Source organism: Erpetoichthys calabaricus, chromosome 1 (assembly GCF_900747795.2).
Source record: "Erpetoichthys calabaricus chromosome 1, fErpCal1.3, whole genome shotgun sequence".
NCBI classification, from domain to species: Eukaryota; Metazoa; Chordata; class Cladistia; order Polypteriformes; family Polypteridae; genus Erpetoichthys; species Erpetoichthys calabaricus.
This window is the reverse complement of record NC_041394.2, coordinates 262592963-262611631: the sequence shown is the minus strand read 5'-3', so window position 1 is coordinate 262611631 and position 18669 is coordinate 262592963. Positions and strand designations below refer to the sequence as shown.

General features: G+C 37.7%; 1 protein-coding gene across 2 annotated transcripts in view; it reads left to right on the top strand.

The window, feature by feature from the left end:
- The window catches only part of kcp (kielin cysteine rich BMP regulator), a 273671-nt gene that overhangs the window by 215941 nt on the left and 39061 nt on the right, over positions 1-18669 (top strand). For both annotated transcript variants that reach the window (XM_028814659.2, XM_051930227.1), the window contains 5 exons: positions 7040-7122; positions 9149-9248; positions 9822-9910; positions 15993-16095; positions 17721-17863. In XM_028814659.2, the coding sequence (XP_028670492.1) occupies positions 7040-7122; positions 9149-9248; positions 9822-9910; positions 15993-16095; positions 17721-17863 (518 nt within the window). The remainder of the gene's footprint in view (positions 1-7039; positions 7123-9148; positions 9249-9821; positions 9911-15992; positions 16096-17720; positions 17864-18669) is intronic.

Genomic DNA, 18669 nt, shown 5'->3' with positions numbered 1-18669 from the left:
TGCAATCTCTGTGAGATTGGGCGGTTCACAGCTAATTGGAGGATCAGCCTCAAGAACCATGCACCCAGAGATGTTCAACTTCCTAGCTGGAAGATCAGCTTTAAACAGCTGCTCAAAGCAGACAGTCCAGCTGGTCAAAATAGTTTTCAGTTCTTTTAAGCCAACAAATTAATCAGGAATAGTGTGTCAAGAAACACTACTGGGGCTCCTTTATACCAACAGCAATACACCTGCACAATGCCTTACTGTGACTATAACTGCCAAGTCTTGCTGTTTCTTTGTTTTTTCTTCCTTTTTATTCATTCTGGTGTGTGTTGAGACCATAGTGTATGTGTGTGTGTATATACATTTACTTATCTATCTTTTTTTGTATTTATTTACAATTTATTTAAAAAACATTTTTTTTGTTTAAACTACTTCTATCATAAAATGGGTACATGACACACAAGAAAAACTCTATGCCTCTGGAAGTTATTTATTACTATTTATGATATTCCATATTGAAAGATGTATGGCACTTTGGAGAAAGGAATTTCTGGAGTGATTTGTGTGGGTTTATAATTTCTTTGGTCTTTTTGACATTCAGAGTAAAGTGGTTCTTATTATACTGGTTTACCAAACAATTCACTTGATTTAACACTAGAATTACCAGACCCAACTAAAAAACTCGTAAATCCGTCCCACCTTAAATCCTTTCGCACCTCTCTGTTAGCCTCTTTTGTCTTCTAAATGTGTCGATAAGCCCAAGCAGCAAGCAACCTGCTATACCATCCCACCACTGCCTCAGAACGGGCAAGAAGTTCTCCCAGTTCCTGCCTTGATTATCTGGGAGTGAGTTACCCAGAATTGTAAGTGGAAATAATTTGATGTGTATTTTGTGTCTACAACAATCTATGCAAACACATTAAAACAAACGTTTTTCATGTTTTAGTAATAAATGACAAAATGTAGACATGAACTATATAATGTGTGAAGGCTGTTGGCCAAATATCAAATAAACACTTTCACAAAAGGTACAAGCACAATACTACAGCTTCTGTGGTGCAGTACTAAGAACCGCTGAGTTATAATCCAGAGGTGGTGAGTTCGAAACCAGCTCCCCCACAAATTTACCATTTTGATTAGTGAGCAGCTCTTATTGTTAATATTATACAATAAAAACATACATTCGATTTGTGTCTGTACAATACGAAAGCTTCTGTGGTGCTGTGGTTAGAACTGCCGACTTATAATCTGGAGGTCTTGAGTTCGAAACCAGCAAACAAACCCCAACCCCCCCCCGTCTGTAAAAGTCGGTGTAAATTTATAGTACTTGTAAAAGGTGGCGTTTTTTTTTTTTTCACTTTTATTCTCTCAGTCACGATACAACACTCAAACACACCCTCAGATCTGACGCTGTTACTTTTTATCTGAAACTGGGAATAACTGTAGATGTGAGTGGTGTTTTGAGACAATGGAACTGGAAATTCTCTGATCTGGAGGGATAAAAGCTGACACACAAACGCTGGTGAAACTGCCTTCTTCGTATCTCACCGTCACTTGAAATTTTTTTTATTCAGTTTTATTGAGTGCTCCTGCTCACGCTGAATTAGTATACACCTTATGGTCCATGATGTCAAAGCCAGACTGACAAAAAAACAGAGACATAGGTATATATGATACTTGGAATAACTCATTTTATGACCTGTATAGTACATTTCAGAAAACATTGTGGCACTGATGCAACATTATTCATATTATTCATGCACATGCCTTCTTGCGCTTGTAATCAGTGATGATGCACGGTACTGTTTCTTTTGTACTCTAGGACATGCAGAGGAAAGAATAGTACAGAGAGGTCAGTTCCGCGCTATATGCAATCATCAGATTCAAATGTTAACAGTTCTCATACACCCAAGGACCGTCCTTTCTACGTTTACGACATGTGTACCTGTTGCAATGTACACACTTTTCTCTGTGCTGTGGTTACGATTGCACTGAAGGGGCTGGGGAAGTTGTGGTCTTGGAACAGAAGCGTGTCAATGTTGCATCCTCTTTTGCTTTATCCATCACCTTTTCTTGTAAGAAGCGACGATGAAGCTCCTCATCAAGGTGAGCCATGAACACTGTTCTTTTCTCAGTGGCCCCTGTGCATGCCTTGTACAGTACATGTGCATTGATCGCTGCCAAGTCAAGCTTGTTATAGCACAAGCAACCGGCCCCCTGCGTGTTCCTGCTCGCACTGGATAAGCTCACGCCTTCTGGTGCATGATGTCAATGCAGCACCGGGCAAAAAAGAAAGACAAATATATGTGACATTTTGAAGAAATTATTTTATGACTTGAATAGTACCAATCAGAAAACATCATCGCACTAATGCAATATTATTTGAAAACAAACAGCGTCAGATTGGGTGTGAATTTATGCTGGCTCTGTTAGGGGTGGGGGGGGGTGGTGAGGAAGAGCGTGAACATGACTGAGAGAATTAAACTGAAAAAGAAAAGCTAACTTTTAGAAATACCATACATTTACAGCTGCACAGAGAGAAGTGTGTACATTACAACAGGTACACACGTCGTAAACGTAGAAAGGACGGTCCTTGGGTGTGTGGGAACTTAACATTTGAACATGATGATTGCATATAGTGAGGAACTGACCTCTCTGTACTATTCTTGCCTCTGCATGTCCTGGAGTACAAAAGAAGCAGTACCGTGCATCAAAATGTGGCGACTGTATGGGCAAGATCGAAAAAAAAAAAACCGTGGTCACTGATTACAAGCGCAAGAAGGCATGCAAATGAATATGAATAATGTTGCATCATTGCCACAATGTTTTCCGAAATGTACTATACAGGTCATAAAATGTACCTGTATAGTTATTCCAAATATCATATACTGTATACCTGTGTCTCTGTTTTTTTGTCAGTGCGGCTTTGACATTATGGACCATAAGGTGCATACTAATTCAGCGTGAGCAGGAACACTCAATAAAACTGAATAAAAAAAATTTCAAGTGACGGTGAGATATGAAGAAGGTAGATTCACCAGTGTTTGATCTGGAGGGATAAAAGCTGACACACAGAGAATTTCCACTTCCATTGTCTCAAAAAATCACTCATCTACAGTTATTCCCAGTTTCAGATAAAAAGTAACCGCGTCAGATCTGGGGGTGTGTTTGGGTGTTGTATCGTGACTGAGAGAATAAAAGTGAAAAAAAAAAATGCTGCCTTTTACAAGTACTATAAATTTACACCGGCTGTTACAGACACAAATCAAATGTTTTTATTGTGTAATATTAACAATAAGAGTAGCTCACTACTCAAAACGGTAAATTTGGGGGGGGGGGGAGCTGGTTTCGAACTCAAGACCTCCGGATTATAAGTCGGCAGTTCTAACCAGAGCACCACAGAAGCTGTCGTATTGTACTTGCACCTTTTGTGAAAGTGTTTATTTGATATTTGGCCATCAGCCTTCACACAATATACAGTTCATGTCTACAATTTGTCATTTAATACTAAAACATGAAAACGTTTCTGTTTTAACTATGCATTTACATAGATTGTTGTAGACAAAACACACATCAAATTATTTTCCCAGATAATCAAGGCAGGAACTGGGAAAACTTCTTGCCCGTTCTAAAGCGGTTGGGGGATGGTATAGCAGGCTGCTTGCTGCTTGGGCATATTGACACATTTAGGAGACAAAAGAGGTTGATGGAGAGGTGCGAAGAGATTTAAGGTGGGCCCAATTTACGAGTTTTTTTGTTGGCTCTGGTAATTCTAGTGTTAAGTAATGGCTTTCATCCTTAGCAGGTATACGATAGAACAGATGGTCATTGTTAGGTCTCAGGTCACTTGTGTACAGAATAAAAGTCATATTAATCTATCTATCTATTGTGGTGGACAGGCGGGTCCCATGCCCAGCAGGGACGCCCCTTCTGCATCTGTTCCGGGGGAGCAACCATGGGCAGCTCAATACCTCCCCCGGGACGCTTGGTGGCAGCCTCACTGGCGGACGGTGATTCCCCAGCCTGTCGCATGGCTCCATGGGAGATGGAGTCCTCCACAGTCTGGTTGGGGGCTCGGATGGCCGCTAGGGGCAGCTGCATGGAGTCAGCAGCCCAGCTGGACATATCTTCAGCCCCACCTGGAAGGGCAATTAGGACCAGGTGATCAAGCACCTGGAACGCTTCCGGGTGGGATATAAAAAGGGCCAGCCACCACCACTCGAGAGCCAGAGTTGGGAGGAAGGAGGCGAAGCTTGAGGAGGAGTGGTGGTAAAAAGGAGAAAGGATTGTTGCTGTGTTGGGATTGTGCTTGTGGACTGTGTATTGCCTGTGGGTGACGGGGAAGACGTGTGCCCACGGGTGAAGAAAAATAAAAGTCTTGTTTGTTTATACATCCCTCTGTGTCTATCTGTGTCGGGTCGGGCGCCTATATAGCACCTTTGTTTATCTATCTATCTATCTATCTATCTATCTATCTATCTATCTGCTTACCTTTTTCCAGGATTGTAAAAGACACAAGATGAGCTCATATTTACCTAGTAATATTCTTCTCTTTTTTGCTGTAGATTGTGTGACAGGTTTGCTAGTTTATTGCACAGTCCACAGTATAAATAAAACCCGTGTCATTCAGAAAAAAATAGGTTTACTAACAGTCTGACTTTCTTTCAGATTATACAGTGATGTGGGATCCACATGGAACTCTGTAACATATTCAGGACAAAAGGGGCCTTCTTTTATGCCAAATACCTACATGTAAATATAAAATACCAAGGACAACAAGAATACTACAAAAAAGTAGATAGTCTTAACAAATAGCTCCTTATATAACAATCCACCTCCTCTTCATTTCTTGAATGAAAAGTTCTCAAAAATAACCAGAATGCATAGTTTAATATGAAACACCATCATGTCTAGTATATAAACATAAATATGTGTTCCTTTTATGGTAAGCCAAAGGTAATATTCAAAGTTTTCTATCTTACAATAGCAAAAAGTACTCTATTTAATGTAAGATTTGAAAAACCTTTGGTGTGAAGAAATGCAGCTGTTTTCCTAATAATCAATACAAAACATCAAAACAGTAATGTCACTGGTGTTGTACTGAGGTAATGGAAGAATTCAAATCTCTAGAATCATTGCAGTGGTGTTAAGTGATGTACATAACCAACCTGTCCACTAACTCACTGTGACGATGCGGGTTCGGCTCCATGCTCCCCTCTTCTTTTAGGGAGCCCTTGAACCCAACACCGTCGGTAATGTCACCGATGAACTAGACAGTGAGGCAATAAACAATTAAGCAAGAGGATGGTTAAAAAGTGCAAAGTGCTTTTATTAATCAATCCAAACAAAACATTCAAAGTAAAGTGCAGTCGTGCAGCGTTCAATAAGTAAATAATCCATAAAATGAAACGTGGAGGTTAAAATCAATAAATAGGAAAACTCTTCTAAAACCCATGAGGTAAAATAGTACAGGATGCAAAATGTTAAAATCAAAAAGCCCGGTGTCTTCTGTTTTCATGGCAGTTCCCCTGCTATGCCCATCTGGTCTGCTCTACAGGAGAGTCGCCTACCTGCAGGATCAGCTGCCCTTCAAACAGGTCTGGTAGCCCTCCGTTCCTTGGCTTCATCGGGCTCCCAACCGGACCGAGACTTGGGATATTTCCCAGCGGCCAAGGCGCTCACGCTGGGGCTACACCTGCCCAAAGCCTCCTCGACTGCCGCTCCTAGCAACGGCCAAGTCGAATACTTCTACTGGTCACTCCAGCTACTTAGTCGCTCAGCTGGAGTGACCGCTTCTTTCAGACCCACTGAGTGTCAGCCAAACACTCCTCACGTAGGCTCTCCTCCCAGCTGCCTGCTTTCTCATATGCGAGCCTGTTCTTGCTCGCTCACTCGCTCTCCTTCCTCAAACCGGCTTTCTCCACCTGCTTCCTGTCTTCCCTCTACCTCCCGTTCTCTTCCCTCTTTTTTTTACTCTCTCCTTTACTTTTTACTTCTTTTCTTTCCTCTCCCCCCTTAACCGGCTCACGCTTCGCTATATATGTGGGGAGGACATGGCAGCTGCAGCCCATTAGCCACAGGAACAATCATGGATGTGGGCAGTTTCCCACCTGTGCACTTAGGTGAAAACCGCCCACACCGCAGATCGCCCTGTGGCTTGCTACAGCCACCACTCCCCCTCGCTAAGCCGCGAGCGTGGCGATTATTTATTTAATTAAAAATGGCCTTTGGTGGGAGAGCTGTGGACCCGTAACACCACACTCACCCATTCAAACTACCAGGAAGTATCAGTATTGCATTAATGCAATCAGAACTGGCATTTATTTCATCATTGAAGTGTATTTCCAGTGAAGAAGAGTCATTTGATTTTTTTACAAGTCTTCTCATGATTACCCCAATTTCTTCGCAATTATGCCAGCTGTGAATGCATGAATGAAGTTTGATACTTCCTGGTTAGAGGATGGGCTGGCATTGATGGAAACCGTGCCACATTTATTTCTGGAATTTGAGTTCTTGAACCAACTCAGTACTAGACCTGTGACAACTCTGGTCTAATCTATTCTGGCCATTTTTATAAAAACTTCTTCATTGCTTCATGCCACAATCCTACATGAAAGAGTACTTTTCATTACTAAAAGACTGCAAAATAATGACCATTTCCTTTGATAATATTCAATGAGAATATTAAAAGGTTCATTTTGAGCATTATTAAAATAAGGTTGGTGGACAGTGGCATCATCCTCTGAGACTATGCCGGTTTTTAAAGGAATAAAATCTTCTGTTTGTTTCAACATAAAGTAAATATGCTAATGTGAGATCTAAGAGGTTTGTGTTAGTTTTGTTAGAAACAGAAAAGTAAAGTCAGTATATTTGATCAGTATAAGTTAATGTAGTTGTTTGAGGAAAACAACCCAGCAACTTCATTTTTTGAGTGATAAAGACATACCTTTTGAAACACTTGCTGAACTTTTAAACTTATATTAAAATTTTACAAAGCTCCAAAATAGTCTCCATAACAATATAATTATGTTTGTATTTTTGTTTTCTTTTACAGAACCTCTTAGCAACTGTACAGCTATCCTTTTAGGAAATGAAATTCATGCTACAGATGATCCTTGCTATACCTGTCAATGTAAGGTATGTTGTAGTGCAACATAGAAAATTGTGAAACATTGCTATGTAAGTAATGACAAAAATCTGTATCTGAGACTGCCAGTGAGCTTGTGGTTGTTCATAAACTTTACACAGAATTTATTGTTTGTGGCACCTTTACCTGATCACCTAATTCAATTCAATTTATATACTTATAAGTCTAAAACATACACTAATCACAAGTGTTATATACTGTAGTATATAGTATTTGTGATTAGTAGTATATAAAAGTATAAAGTAGTATACTGTATACAAAAATAACACAAACTCATGTAGGAATTTTTGATTGATTAATAATCAAAATGACACCAACTTCAGGACAGCAAATTATTGCAGTGAATGGGGTGTAGGATCTCTGTTTCACATTCTGGCCAGATTGCCAGAAATATCAAGAGATATGCAAATATAAATATATAGATGTTGCGATAAGACAGCCCCCGTGCACAGACAAACACCAGATGTCCAGAACACATACTTTTTCTTTAACAGCACCTCACAATGTCCTTCCAGCCAAACTCAGTCCCTTCTTTCCTTCACTCTCCCAGTACTTCTGATGCCTCTACTCCTCTCCTCACAAGCTTTGTCTTCTTCCTGCCGACTCCGACTCCCCGAGTGGAGTAAGGCAGCTTCCTTTATAATGCACCCAGATGTGCTCCAGTCCATCCTAATTAACATCTGGCAGCGGTGGAAATGCTGCATGTGAGTTCAGCTCCTCTTCTGGCAGCACTTCCGGGTGTGGCAGAAGTGCTGTATGCCAAGGCTCCGGAGCTGTCCAGGCACCCCCTGCTATTCAAGGGTGTCCTCCCCTTTTGCACCCCAGGGAAGATATTGCCCCACTCCTGGTCATTCCCTTCTCCAGGCATCTAGGTGGATCAAGGTCCCTGGTCATCTGCCACAATGTACAGTATATAGGCAAAAGACACAAACAACACAAAACATAAAATCATGAAAGCTTAGTTTAACTTTTTCTGTCCTGTAGAAAAAAGCTTGTAACTTATCAGTTCTATCTCTTGCCTTATATGTAACTTTCCTCCCTTATAGGAAAAGGCACATGACTTTTAACCTCATGAATTGAAAATTCAGGATTTATGATGGATAAGTTCTTGGGCTGGTTATGAAGTTACTGTTGCCAGCAAGTGGTGTTCACCTGCTCACAGTAGCTAGCATTCTCCCTGGATCAGGCACCAACCCCCACCACATCGTGTTCTCTATCTCATTGTGTGTGTGCATGTGTGAGGTGTTGCTATGCCTTTTCCTTTTGGATTTAGAGAGAGGAACTTATAATAGCCAGAACAAGATTATTATTTTAGTTACAGTTAACACCAATACCATAGTACATTATCAGGCATTGTCCTGTCGATTAACACTAGAATCCCCGAAGTCTACAGAAAAAATCGTAATGCCGGGTCACCTTAAATTCCTTTGTACCTCTTCATCAGCATCAATGTGTCAATTGGCATAAGCAGCCTGCTATTAATTTTGTATTGTAAGGTCTAGAGCATTTCTTTATAGTATTAGCAACAAGGAAGGACTCAACTCTGGACAGGGTGTCCCTGGGTGACCCTGCAACTCGGACTGTAAGGAAATGGGTACAAAGAATTAGTGAATTATTTGATACATTTTTTTAAAATTGTGTATATTTTTGGAAATACTGGATATAACCTAGAGAAATGTCAAATAGACACTGGCATTTAGTTTTCTTCAGTTCATCAGAGCTGATTGTTGTTTCCAAAAGACTAGATTCTTTTTTGAACTACTGTTTTAAAAAAACTATTTGAAGTTCCAAAGAAATGCACTTTTTCAAAAACACTTTATTCTTGATACTGACAAAAATTAAGATGTCAGTTTTTTGCATATTTTAAGCTTTGCTTCCAAAAAACTGCTTTCTTTTTTTTTAACTGTACCTATGAAAAACAACTATGATTTTCCAAAGAAATAGAATTCTTCAGAAAATTAACTTCTTATTGCTACTGAGAAAAAGCTAAACTGTCGCTCTTTTTGTATATTTTAGGACTTGACATGGACTTGTATTCATCAAGGTTGTCCTCATTTAAGCTGTCCATCTTCTGAGCAGTTCACCCCTGCAGATTCCTGTTGTCCCATATGTGATGGTAAACAAAGTACAGATTGTTAGATGTATTTACCATCACTCTTTGTAATGCATTCTAAAAATATGAGAACATGGTTAAATAAGTCATTTTATTGAAGTCCTAACTGAAGTAACTAAGTATTTTCACATTAATTTTGCCTAAAATAATTGATTACCGAATCAGCCAAAATCATATTTTTATATAAAAAGCATTATTGAAAAATTCAATTTTAATAACAGTATGTATTTTATTAAAACATATTTTTTTAAAAAATGTATATACTTTTGGAAAAGGTAATACTATCATGGTATTATTTGACTGTTGTAAATATACATTATAAAAATATGGCCACATTTGTCTTAATACAGTATATGAGTTAATAATTAATCATTGTTGCTGAAGTTAATATACTCTGCCTTTAAATACTGACTAGCTTCCTTTACTTAAGTTTACAATCAAGCTTAGCAAAGACATTACTTTTACAGTCGCATCATTAAAGAATCCAGTCTTACATTACAATCAGACTATTGAATGTATTGTAATGATCATATAACAGCAAATGCTTGACTTTTGTATCCTTCCTGTCATTTTCAGAGTGTTTGATTGAATCTGAAAATCGTCGCGTTTCTGATGGTGAGAGATGGACTGACAGTGTAGATGAATGCATCACTTGTACCTGTAACGTAAGTCAAGTTACATTTGCTGGATTTGTATTAGCTATTTTATGTTATTGGTCAAACTTATTCTAATACCTCAAAATTGCTTAAAATTTTCTCTGCATTTGTCATGGATGGGTGTCTAGTGCATCACTGGTTCTCATTTTGCTTGCAGTGTAGTCTGAATGGGTACCCCCTACCTATGACCCAGAACTGGATAAGATTGTTAAAAAAGGGCAGATTTTTTTTTAATTAACTTAAAACAGAATGAGCTTATGGAAAGGTGACAACTGTAGAAAAGCATCTTACTCAGTGAAAATTCAAAATAAATGAATTCCTGACAAACAAAACAACTCTGTAGAGAATTTACAATGTGATCCAGTGGACATATGACCATCCCAACTATATGAACTTATTGGACATCCCATTCTAAAACCATGGGTATTACTATGGAGTTGGTTCCCTCTTTGTGGCTATAACAGCCTCCACATTTTGGGAGGACTTTCCACAAGATTTTGGAGTGTGTATGTATTTGTGACCATTTAACCAAACATTTTGTGAGGTTAGGTACTAATGTTGAACAAGAAGACCTGGCTCGCAATCAACATTTCAGTTCATCCCAAGGGTGTTCAGTAGGGTTGAGCTGAGGGCTTTGTGCAGGCAACTTGAGTTTCTTAATGCCAAACTTTATAAGGTACATCTTTATGGATCTGGCTTTGTGCACAGGGCACAGTCATACTGGAAAGAAAATTAATCTTCCCCAGACTGTTACCACAAAGATGGAAGTGAAGAATTGTCTAAAATGATTTTGGGCTGAGCCTAAACCCTAGCCCCAGGATATTATCCCTCCACCATCAAACTTTACAGTACTTTGCACTATACAGTCCAGAAGATAGCATTCTCCTGGCATATGCCAAATTCATATTTGTCCATCAGACTGCCAGACTATGAACACATTTCCACAGCTGCAGAGTTTAATGACAGTGTGCTTTACACCAGTCCAGCTGACTCTTGGCATTATGCATAGTCATCTTAGGCTTGTGTGCAGCTGCTCGTCAATGAAAACTCATTTCATAAAGTGCATAGTTTTTGTGCTGTTGTTACCATTTGTAAAGTCATTGAGCTCTACAGTACAACTCATTCTACTGCCAATGTTTGTCAATGGAGATTGCATGTGTATGTTTTTGATTGTATCCACCAGTTATTAATTTGGAGGGGTGTCCACATACTTTTGGCCATATAGTTTAGTAAGCAGTTTGAACTGAAATACATTTAATATAGGATTAGCAGAGCATGGCCATGTCACAATGACTGATTCAGAAAGCTTTCCGTCATACTGCTGGTCAAATTCCTTTATTTCTTAGCCTTTTGTATTTCATATAACTATTTTGAGAAAAATAATTATACATTTTAGTTCAGTTTCGCAAATGGTTTCACTTTGGCCCTTAAAAACCACATTCTAGAAGGAAGTGTAGAACAAATATCCTTAAGCTTTTAAATCCCATTTAACCGTTTTATGAATTTACCAAATGGTTCCAATCTTGTGGAAAATAATGTAGTGTTCAGGGTCCAGACTTGAGTGGGACACGTTCCCTGGGTGGCTGAGAACTGTCAGAAAGGGCAGGACTACCTGGAGAAAAAAGCACACTTTGAACACATATTCCCACTTCTACAGCCTGCTGGTGGCAAGTGAGGTTTGGATCATGGTCTTGGGATGATTCATGGAACTGGAGAAAAATGTGGTAGAAGGGTTACCTCTGACGCCAGGGGCCTCATGCATAACGCCGTGCGTAAAATTCACACTATAACATGACATAAGCACAAAAGCCAAAATGTGCTTACGCACAGAAAAATCCAGATGCAGGAATCTGTGCGTTCACCAACTTCCGTGTTCTTCCGCTACATAAATCCCGCTCAGCGTGGAAATAAACGCATGTGCACGAGCCTGCTGTCCCGCCCCAACTCCTCCCAGAATTACGCCTCTTTGAATATGCAAATCAATATAAATAGCCCTTAAGCCCAGCGTTCTGTGAAAAGGCAATGGCAAAAGTACGAGGAAAAATAGAAGAATTTCAGCGGATACCAAATGGAGGCAAAGAAAAACGTACTATTTGTTGGTTTAAACAGTTATATAAGCAACAAAAGGAAGGTGATCGAGTGACATAGCGTGTCGGAAATGCTGTATACCGATAATTCTCTTTCCAATCGTTGTAGATCTGTGATTCACACACAGATACAGTGATATACTGTAAATACTCCGAGTGGTGCAGTGCGAGTAATATGGAAAAAGATGATCTGCTGTGGCAACCCCTAATGGGAGCAGCTGACAGAAGAAGAAGGTGCAGTGAGAGTAACAACGCTAAAGCAGTTATGGTATTTAGAATAGTTTGACCAGTCTGTGGACCTTTATATTGTTACAGGTTAATTACAATCAGATGCATTAAATTTATGAACGATATGTGGTTAATTTCAGTGTATTTGATAAAGCCGCCATCGTGGATGTGGATCTAAGAAAGGGTAACCACACAGGAACAGTAGCACTGCTTTGACGCTGGGTGCTGCCAGTCTGCAAAACCGAGTGGAGAACTTGCATACGACAAGGTATGAGGTACCGTGGAAAAGTGCGTGGCTTTACGCCAAGTGTAGGTTTTATACATCGCGATTTGAACGTGGAAACGTTCTTACGCAACATTTCTGTGCATACGCACCGTTTATACATGAGGCCCCAGGTGAGTAGAGTGAGGGAAGGTTGACAGTGTGTTTGTGCAGGCACAGAGAACAAACAGCTGAAAGTGAATGGAGTGTAGATGAGCGGCTGATGAAGACGGTTATAGCTCCAGACACAGATGAAACAAACAGTCCTTCTAAGACTGCAAAGAGTGCTTAATCCATTCCACACCACTGGGTTGTTACAATAATGTCCCAAGTCTGCAATAATAGTGTATTTCTTGGTTCTAAGAAATAAATAGTATGTGTTACCTAGATTAGAACAAATAAAAGATTATATTAGGTCATTCCAGTTAATCAAGTTAATTAAGTTTAAGTATTTTTTAAATATATTTACCATTAGAAAAACTCCACTCAAAAAATGTAATAATTGTTCCGCATTGAAATATATACAACTTTTAACAGTACCAAATATTGTTACAAAAATTCTTATTTCAAAATATAAGTTGATCAATGTAGGTACATTCATTGAATATCAGCATAGCTATTCTTAAATTTCCTCATAGAAAATAAAAATAAAAATTTGCCCCAAAATGATTTTTTCCTCCTCAAGTAAGACATCCAGTAAAAAATAAAATATGTATTCTCAAACATTTAAGTATAATGCTAAAAATCAGAAAAACAGACATTCTTGACAACTGCCTTAACTGTATAGAAATACCAAATAACATTTATTCCTTCAAAACATATACATACAGCTAAAAAGATAAACCATTCTCATATTGATACATTAGGCAACATTAAAACTTTGTGCGCAAGCCTTCACTAAAAGACTAGCAATCTAATCCATTACTACTTGTGCTGTTACAATTTTTTTTCTTTCAAGGCGGTCGGGGGGTGGTGCTACCAGGGATCTGTTTAACCTACAAAAAAATGCAAAAATTGTCCAGTATTGATTTTAAAAATTACCCTATTAAATCAGAGAACATAATAAGGAAAACGTGTTTTAATGGGAAACATAAAGTATCAAATAACAAGACAAAATAAATCTCTGCAGCTCCACTGAGTTAAGCTATGCATGTCCCATAGTGGCGCAGTGGGTGGCGCTGGTGCCTCGCAGTTAGGAGACCCGGGTTCGCTTTCCAGGTCCTCCCTGCGTGGAGTTTGCATGTTCTCCCGGTGTCTGCGTGGGTTTCCTCTGGGTGCTCCGGTTTCCTCCCACAGTCCAAAGACATGCAGGTTAGGTGCATTGGTTATTCTACATTGTCCCTAGTGTTTCTGTGTGTGCCCTGTGGTGGGCTGGCGCCCTGCCCAGGGTTTGTTTCCTGCCTTGCGCCCTGTGTTGGCTGGGATTGGCTCCAGCAGACCCCCGTGACCCTGTAGTTATAGAGGGTTGGAAAATGGATGGATGTTCCATAGTGACTTCTGGAATGAAAATTTAGTCTGTAAAGTCTCAGTATTATCAGTTACTTTTTTCATCCTTTGAGACCACTGAATCCCAAAGCCCTGCATTTCTCCTTAAAATCCAGACACCCTTGGCAAATTCTAGGCAGCTCATTTTATGTGCTGCCAGCAATGGGCCCTCTATCAAATGTCCAGAGTCTCAGTCTCAATACTCTACCTCCTGCTTAACCACCTGCAGTGACATTGCATGCTGCCTGCTATCACCCCCACACTTGAGCTTTCACCAAAGAATGAAAGTGTTTTGCTTTTTTTGCCATTGGACAAGTTTTACCTTTGGAAAGGAAAACCTATCTGTCAGTTATGGAAACATACACATTACATGGAGCTCACAAAACAATATTTCTATTTCCTTCTTACAGCTCACAAAGGGAATTGTGACACCTATACCATATCCTATGGCTTCCTGGGGGTCCCTAATCAAGAGACTTAACTCCACTGCACTCAAGCTATAAAAAAATCTGCAAACATCTATAAATCATCTTGGACAAAGTTGTCAGCCAAGTATACAGTAATAATAACAGCAAAGACATTCCTAATTGCCAGAGTACGGTCTCTTTCTCCTGTTCTTACCAACCTGTTACCATTTTTTCCCTAGCAAAAGCTCTCATCATATATTCAGCATTTCCTTACATTTCTATACTTTTTATGTACTATTATTTTCCAGAATTAAACTTACAAACATAACAAGAGAGTACAAATACTATAATACAGTCGAATCAACCCAACTAATCCTCTTAAAGTAAATTTCCACCATTTCAGACTTTCATTGTTTGAATAATTTATTAAACTATTTTTTTTAATGAATATTTTATAAATTAAAAATTAAATATAAATTGCAACATCTACAAAATGTAATAAACAGCTAAAATAAAAAAAATGAGGCATTGCTTTTTTGAACTTTAGTTCTGGTATGGTTACCTTCGGAAAGATGTGTTTAAGAAGTCAGGTTATTCAAAGACTGATTTCAGAATTATGGTTCATTCAGATCTTATAAGAACTTATTTTAGAAGACTTCCTACTATCCAAAAAGCCTGCACAAGCCAGAGTTGACTAGAGATTTGATGTTGGCAATCATTCCCACCTATCCCGGTGATGACACCATGTGAAACTGCTCTGTGGGCTCACCACCTGAAAGATGAACCCTGGGAACTTTGGTTCAATGGCAGTGGGTGACAGGCACATTCACACTGGTTTTGAGTAGACTTATTCTATAAATACAATATGTCAATCTACTTATGGTGAAGGATCATGTGGTGAGGAGTCAAGAAGCATCATTGAGATTGTCCATTGCTGTGATTTTAAATGTCAGAACTTTGCGTGCATTTATGTGCAAAGACAGTTTGTGTTCCATTTACAGCTTGGTCCATGATTTAGAGTAAACAGATTCTATTTCATCAGCAGTCTTCATAATATTAAAAATAATGGAAATGAATTACAATACCTGTGCAGAACTATTCTTTAAACAATAATTTTAAAAATGTTTATGAATATTCTACTAGTATCAGTTCCAAGAATCCTATAATGTTGTTTGAATTTTTAATCAGGCACTTTTGAGTTTCTCTGTGTATTGTGAAATAGAAATCAAACCTAATTTTATTTTTATTTTAAATATTTTTAATAATTGTAGAGTAATACAATAATATAAAATTATGTAGAAAACTGAAATTGTACTCCCTCTTTTTCTGAAAGCTTAACATATTGTAAAACATGTTTGTTGTTCAGTGGAATTTTGTTTTGTTTTTTTGCCAACATATCAAGTAATCCTGGTGGAAAATTGAAACAATTGTCCAGTGAGTTTGTGGAAACTGGACAAAATAATGATATTTTTTAATAAAGTATTAGGCTTCCCTTTATCATAAAATCTTAAAATGGAAAGCAGGGAAATAAATGTGTGCAAAATCCAAACATAACTATTTACTGAAACCATGTAACACATACCTGGAATGATTAAAACCTGTACTCTATTTCTTCCATTTAGTTGGGTCACATAGAGTGTCACATTGAAGAATGCTTGCCAGTGATTTGTCAGGATGGACTGGTGAAGATGAAGTCCCCTGGGAAGTGCTGTTATGAATGCCAAGGTATAAGCCTCATTTCCTTCTAATCGTCTCCCATTAGTATTGTAATAACAAGTCAGTCATGCATCACAGCCTCACAAAGTCACTCAGAACATTCTAATGTGAAAGGCTGTCACTTAACATTTTAAAAAGATAACAGAACTTTGGCAGTCTATAAAAGGAACTTCTTTTTTTTATTTACTCTTTGTGAAATACTTTAGAAACAAGTCAGACTGTGTTAGAAATCTCTTAATACAGGCAAGAGGTTAAGAAGAAGAAAACAGGAGGTTCCACATATTTCAACTGATTCAATGGTTGTCTAGCTCATTATATGGATCACATTATTTTAGATAACTTCTAATAATAAATATAAAATGTTAAATATATTATTGTTTTATTTTTATACTATGGTAGTAGAAACCTTTGTTAAAAATCTCATAGGCATAGTAATCTGCTACACTACAGCATCCCCATGGAGTATAATAAAAATGTTATAAAAATTGCACATTGTGCAATTGTAAAGTAAAGTGTAAAGTTTGCCAGTGGCAAATGTGTTTGAACATATATCTTATAAAACAGAACAATAGCTGCATAGTTATTTTTATTGGCAGTAGAAACTTGCATTGAAATGTATGGTTCCTGAATATACTTTGTTTGGAAAAAATGTAATGAACCAAGGACCTTTATTATATATTACAAGACACGTGCATTTTTACTGCTTGCGGGAGTACAGCAGCCTGAGTTTATTCTACAAATTAAATTATTACAATCTGGAGAATATTATGTCAGTGTAAGGAAATTATTTATTCCATAAATCAGCTTTATTACCATTATTTTTAAGGCAAAGAACAATAAATATTCTTTGTAATATACACTATTTCTAGTTTAATTACAAATTATGCAGTAACTTTCAAAACAAACTGCCATAAAAACACATGTTCAATGTCTAAAGTTTAGGCAAATAGCCGTGTACAATATGTTTAGTTTATCTTTAAATATTCCATGCACAGTGGCAGAATTTGGTATCATTTTGATACTAGTTTTTTTAATACAGAAATGAATATATCATGTCATCATGTGCTGTTAAATTCAGTGCATCTTCAAGTGCAGTTATACCTGTGCTTTAGATAAACTTGCCATCATTTGTCAAGGTTGTTTATTTACATGTGGCTTTACACTTCAGCCTAATTTTATGTAACTTCCTAGTTTGTGCTCCTTTTCAGTACATGAAATTGAATTCTGCTGGTGTGCAAGTTCCAAGATTCTGTAATGGTAATAGCAAATTCAGAAAACTGATGCATGAATGGATCAGTTTGGTTTGTGAGTCACTTTAGTATATTTTGAAAGAGAATGTGGCTTAGTACATAATAAAAAGGACTTTAAACCACAAGATTACATGTTCAGCTCCTGCCTCCAACCCACTGATCTCCAATTGTAATTGTTTGTGAACAGCTATATACTGTATATTTCTACTAGTTAAGTGGCTTCTCAAAGTATTTGCTTTATCTGAATGCTGTATAACTAAAGATTGTATAACACTGATCACCATAGAAAGAGCTAACAGATAACCTGCTCAGTAAGGTTATATTAGATCATGTATTATTTGTAATAATAACGCAAATGACTGTAATCTCTTTGTTATATTTCAGACCCAAATACATCTTGCATATACCAGAGCACAACGTACCAATCTAATGAGCACTGGGAAGTAGATGAATGCACAACATGTACGTGTGTTTCAGGAGAGGTTCACTGTCAAACTGAGCGCTGTCCTCAGGTCACTTGTGCCTCAGTAAGTAGTTTGTGTGCATTCAACATGATTCATTTAGTTTAATCTTCTTTTGCTTAATATGGAGTCAAGTATCTTTTTAATATGTTATTATATTTGGGCTGGGCTTTAATGTAACTTAGTATATTTCAGGAAGAAAAACAAACATTTTAGGATTATAGGGCTTATAGTATTTTTTGGACAGTACCATTAAAAAAATGAATTTTAACATTGCTATTTTAATTTATAATGATATGTGCCAGATTACTATTTTGTATTTGTGCCAACAAAATATCTTTTTCTTACATTGTATAAGAGGTTTAGGTATTTTTTAATACACTCTAATATTGAATAGGTCTAATTTTATGTTTGTAACTTTGGCTAAGAGAGTATCTAAGTAGGTTATTTCTTAAGTAAACATCAGAATCTGTCAGTTGGGAATTTTTTCTACTGAAAATGGTACACTGGGATGCAAATTGAAAAAGAGCCAATATACAGTACAACAAACCAAGAAATGATAGTGAGGAGTACTTATTTAAAATTATGATAATTTTGCAGTGTATTTATTTATTTGAAATTCCTAGTGTTGTCTTTGGTGAGGAACTGTTAATACTAACAGGACTGTTTATTGAAATGTAATGACCATAAGTAATATCTTTTAGGTGTTATTTTGCCAAGAATTACTTGCAAATATTTTAGCTTACATGCATTCTTCAAGAACAAGAGTGATGTTTTTATCCCAAAGGATTGCACTCAATTTTTGGTTAAAAAAATGAGAGGTCATATCTGCATATGGTTTCATCTTAAGGATCAGATCTTATTCAATTGGT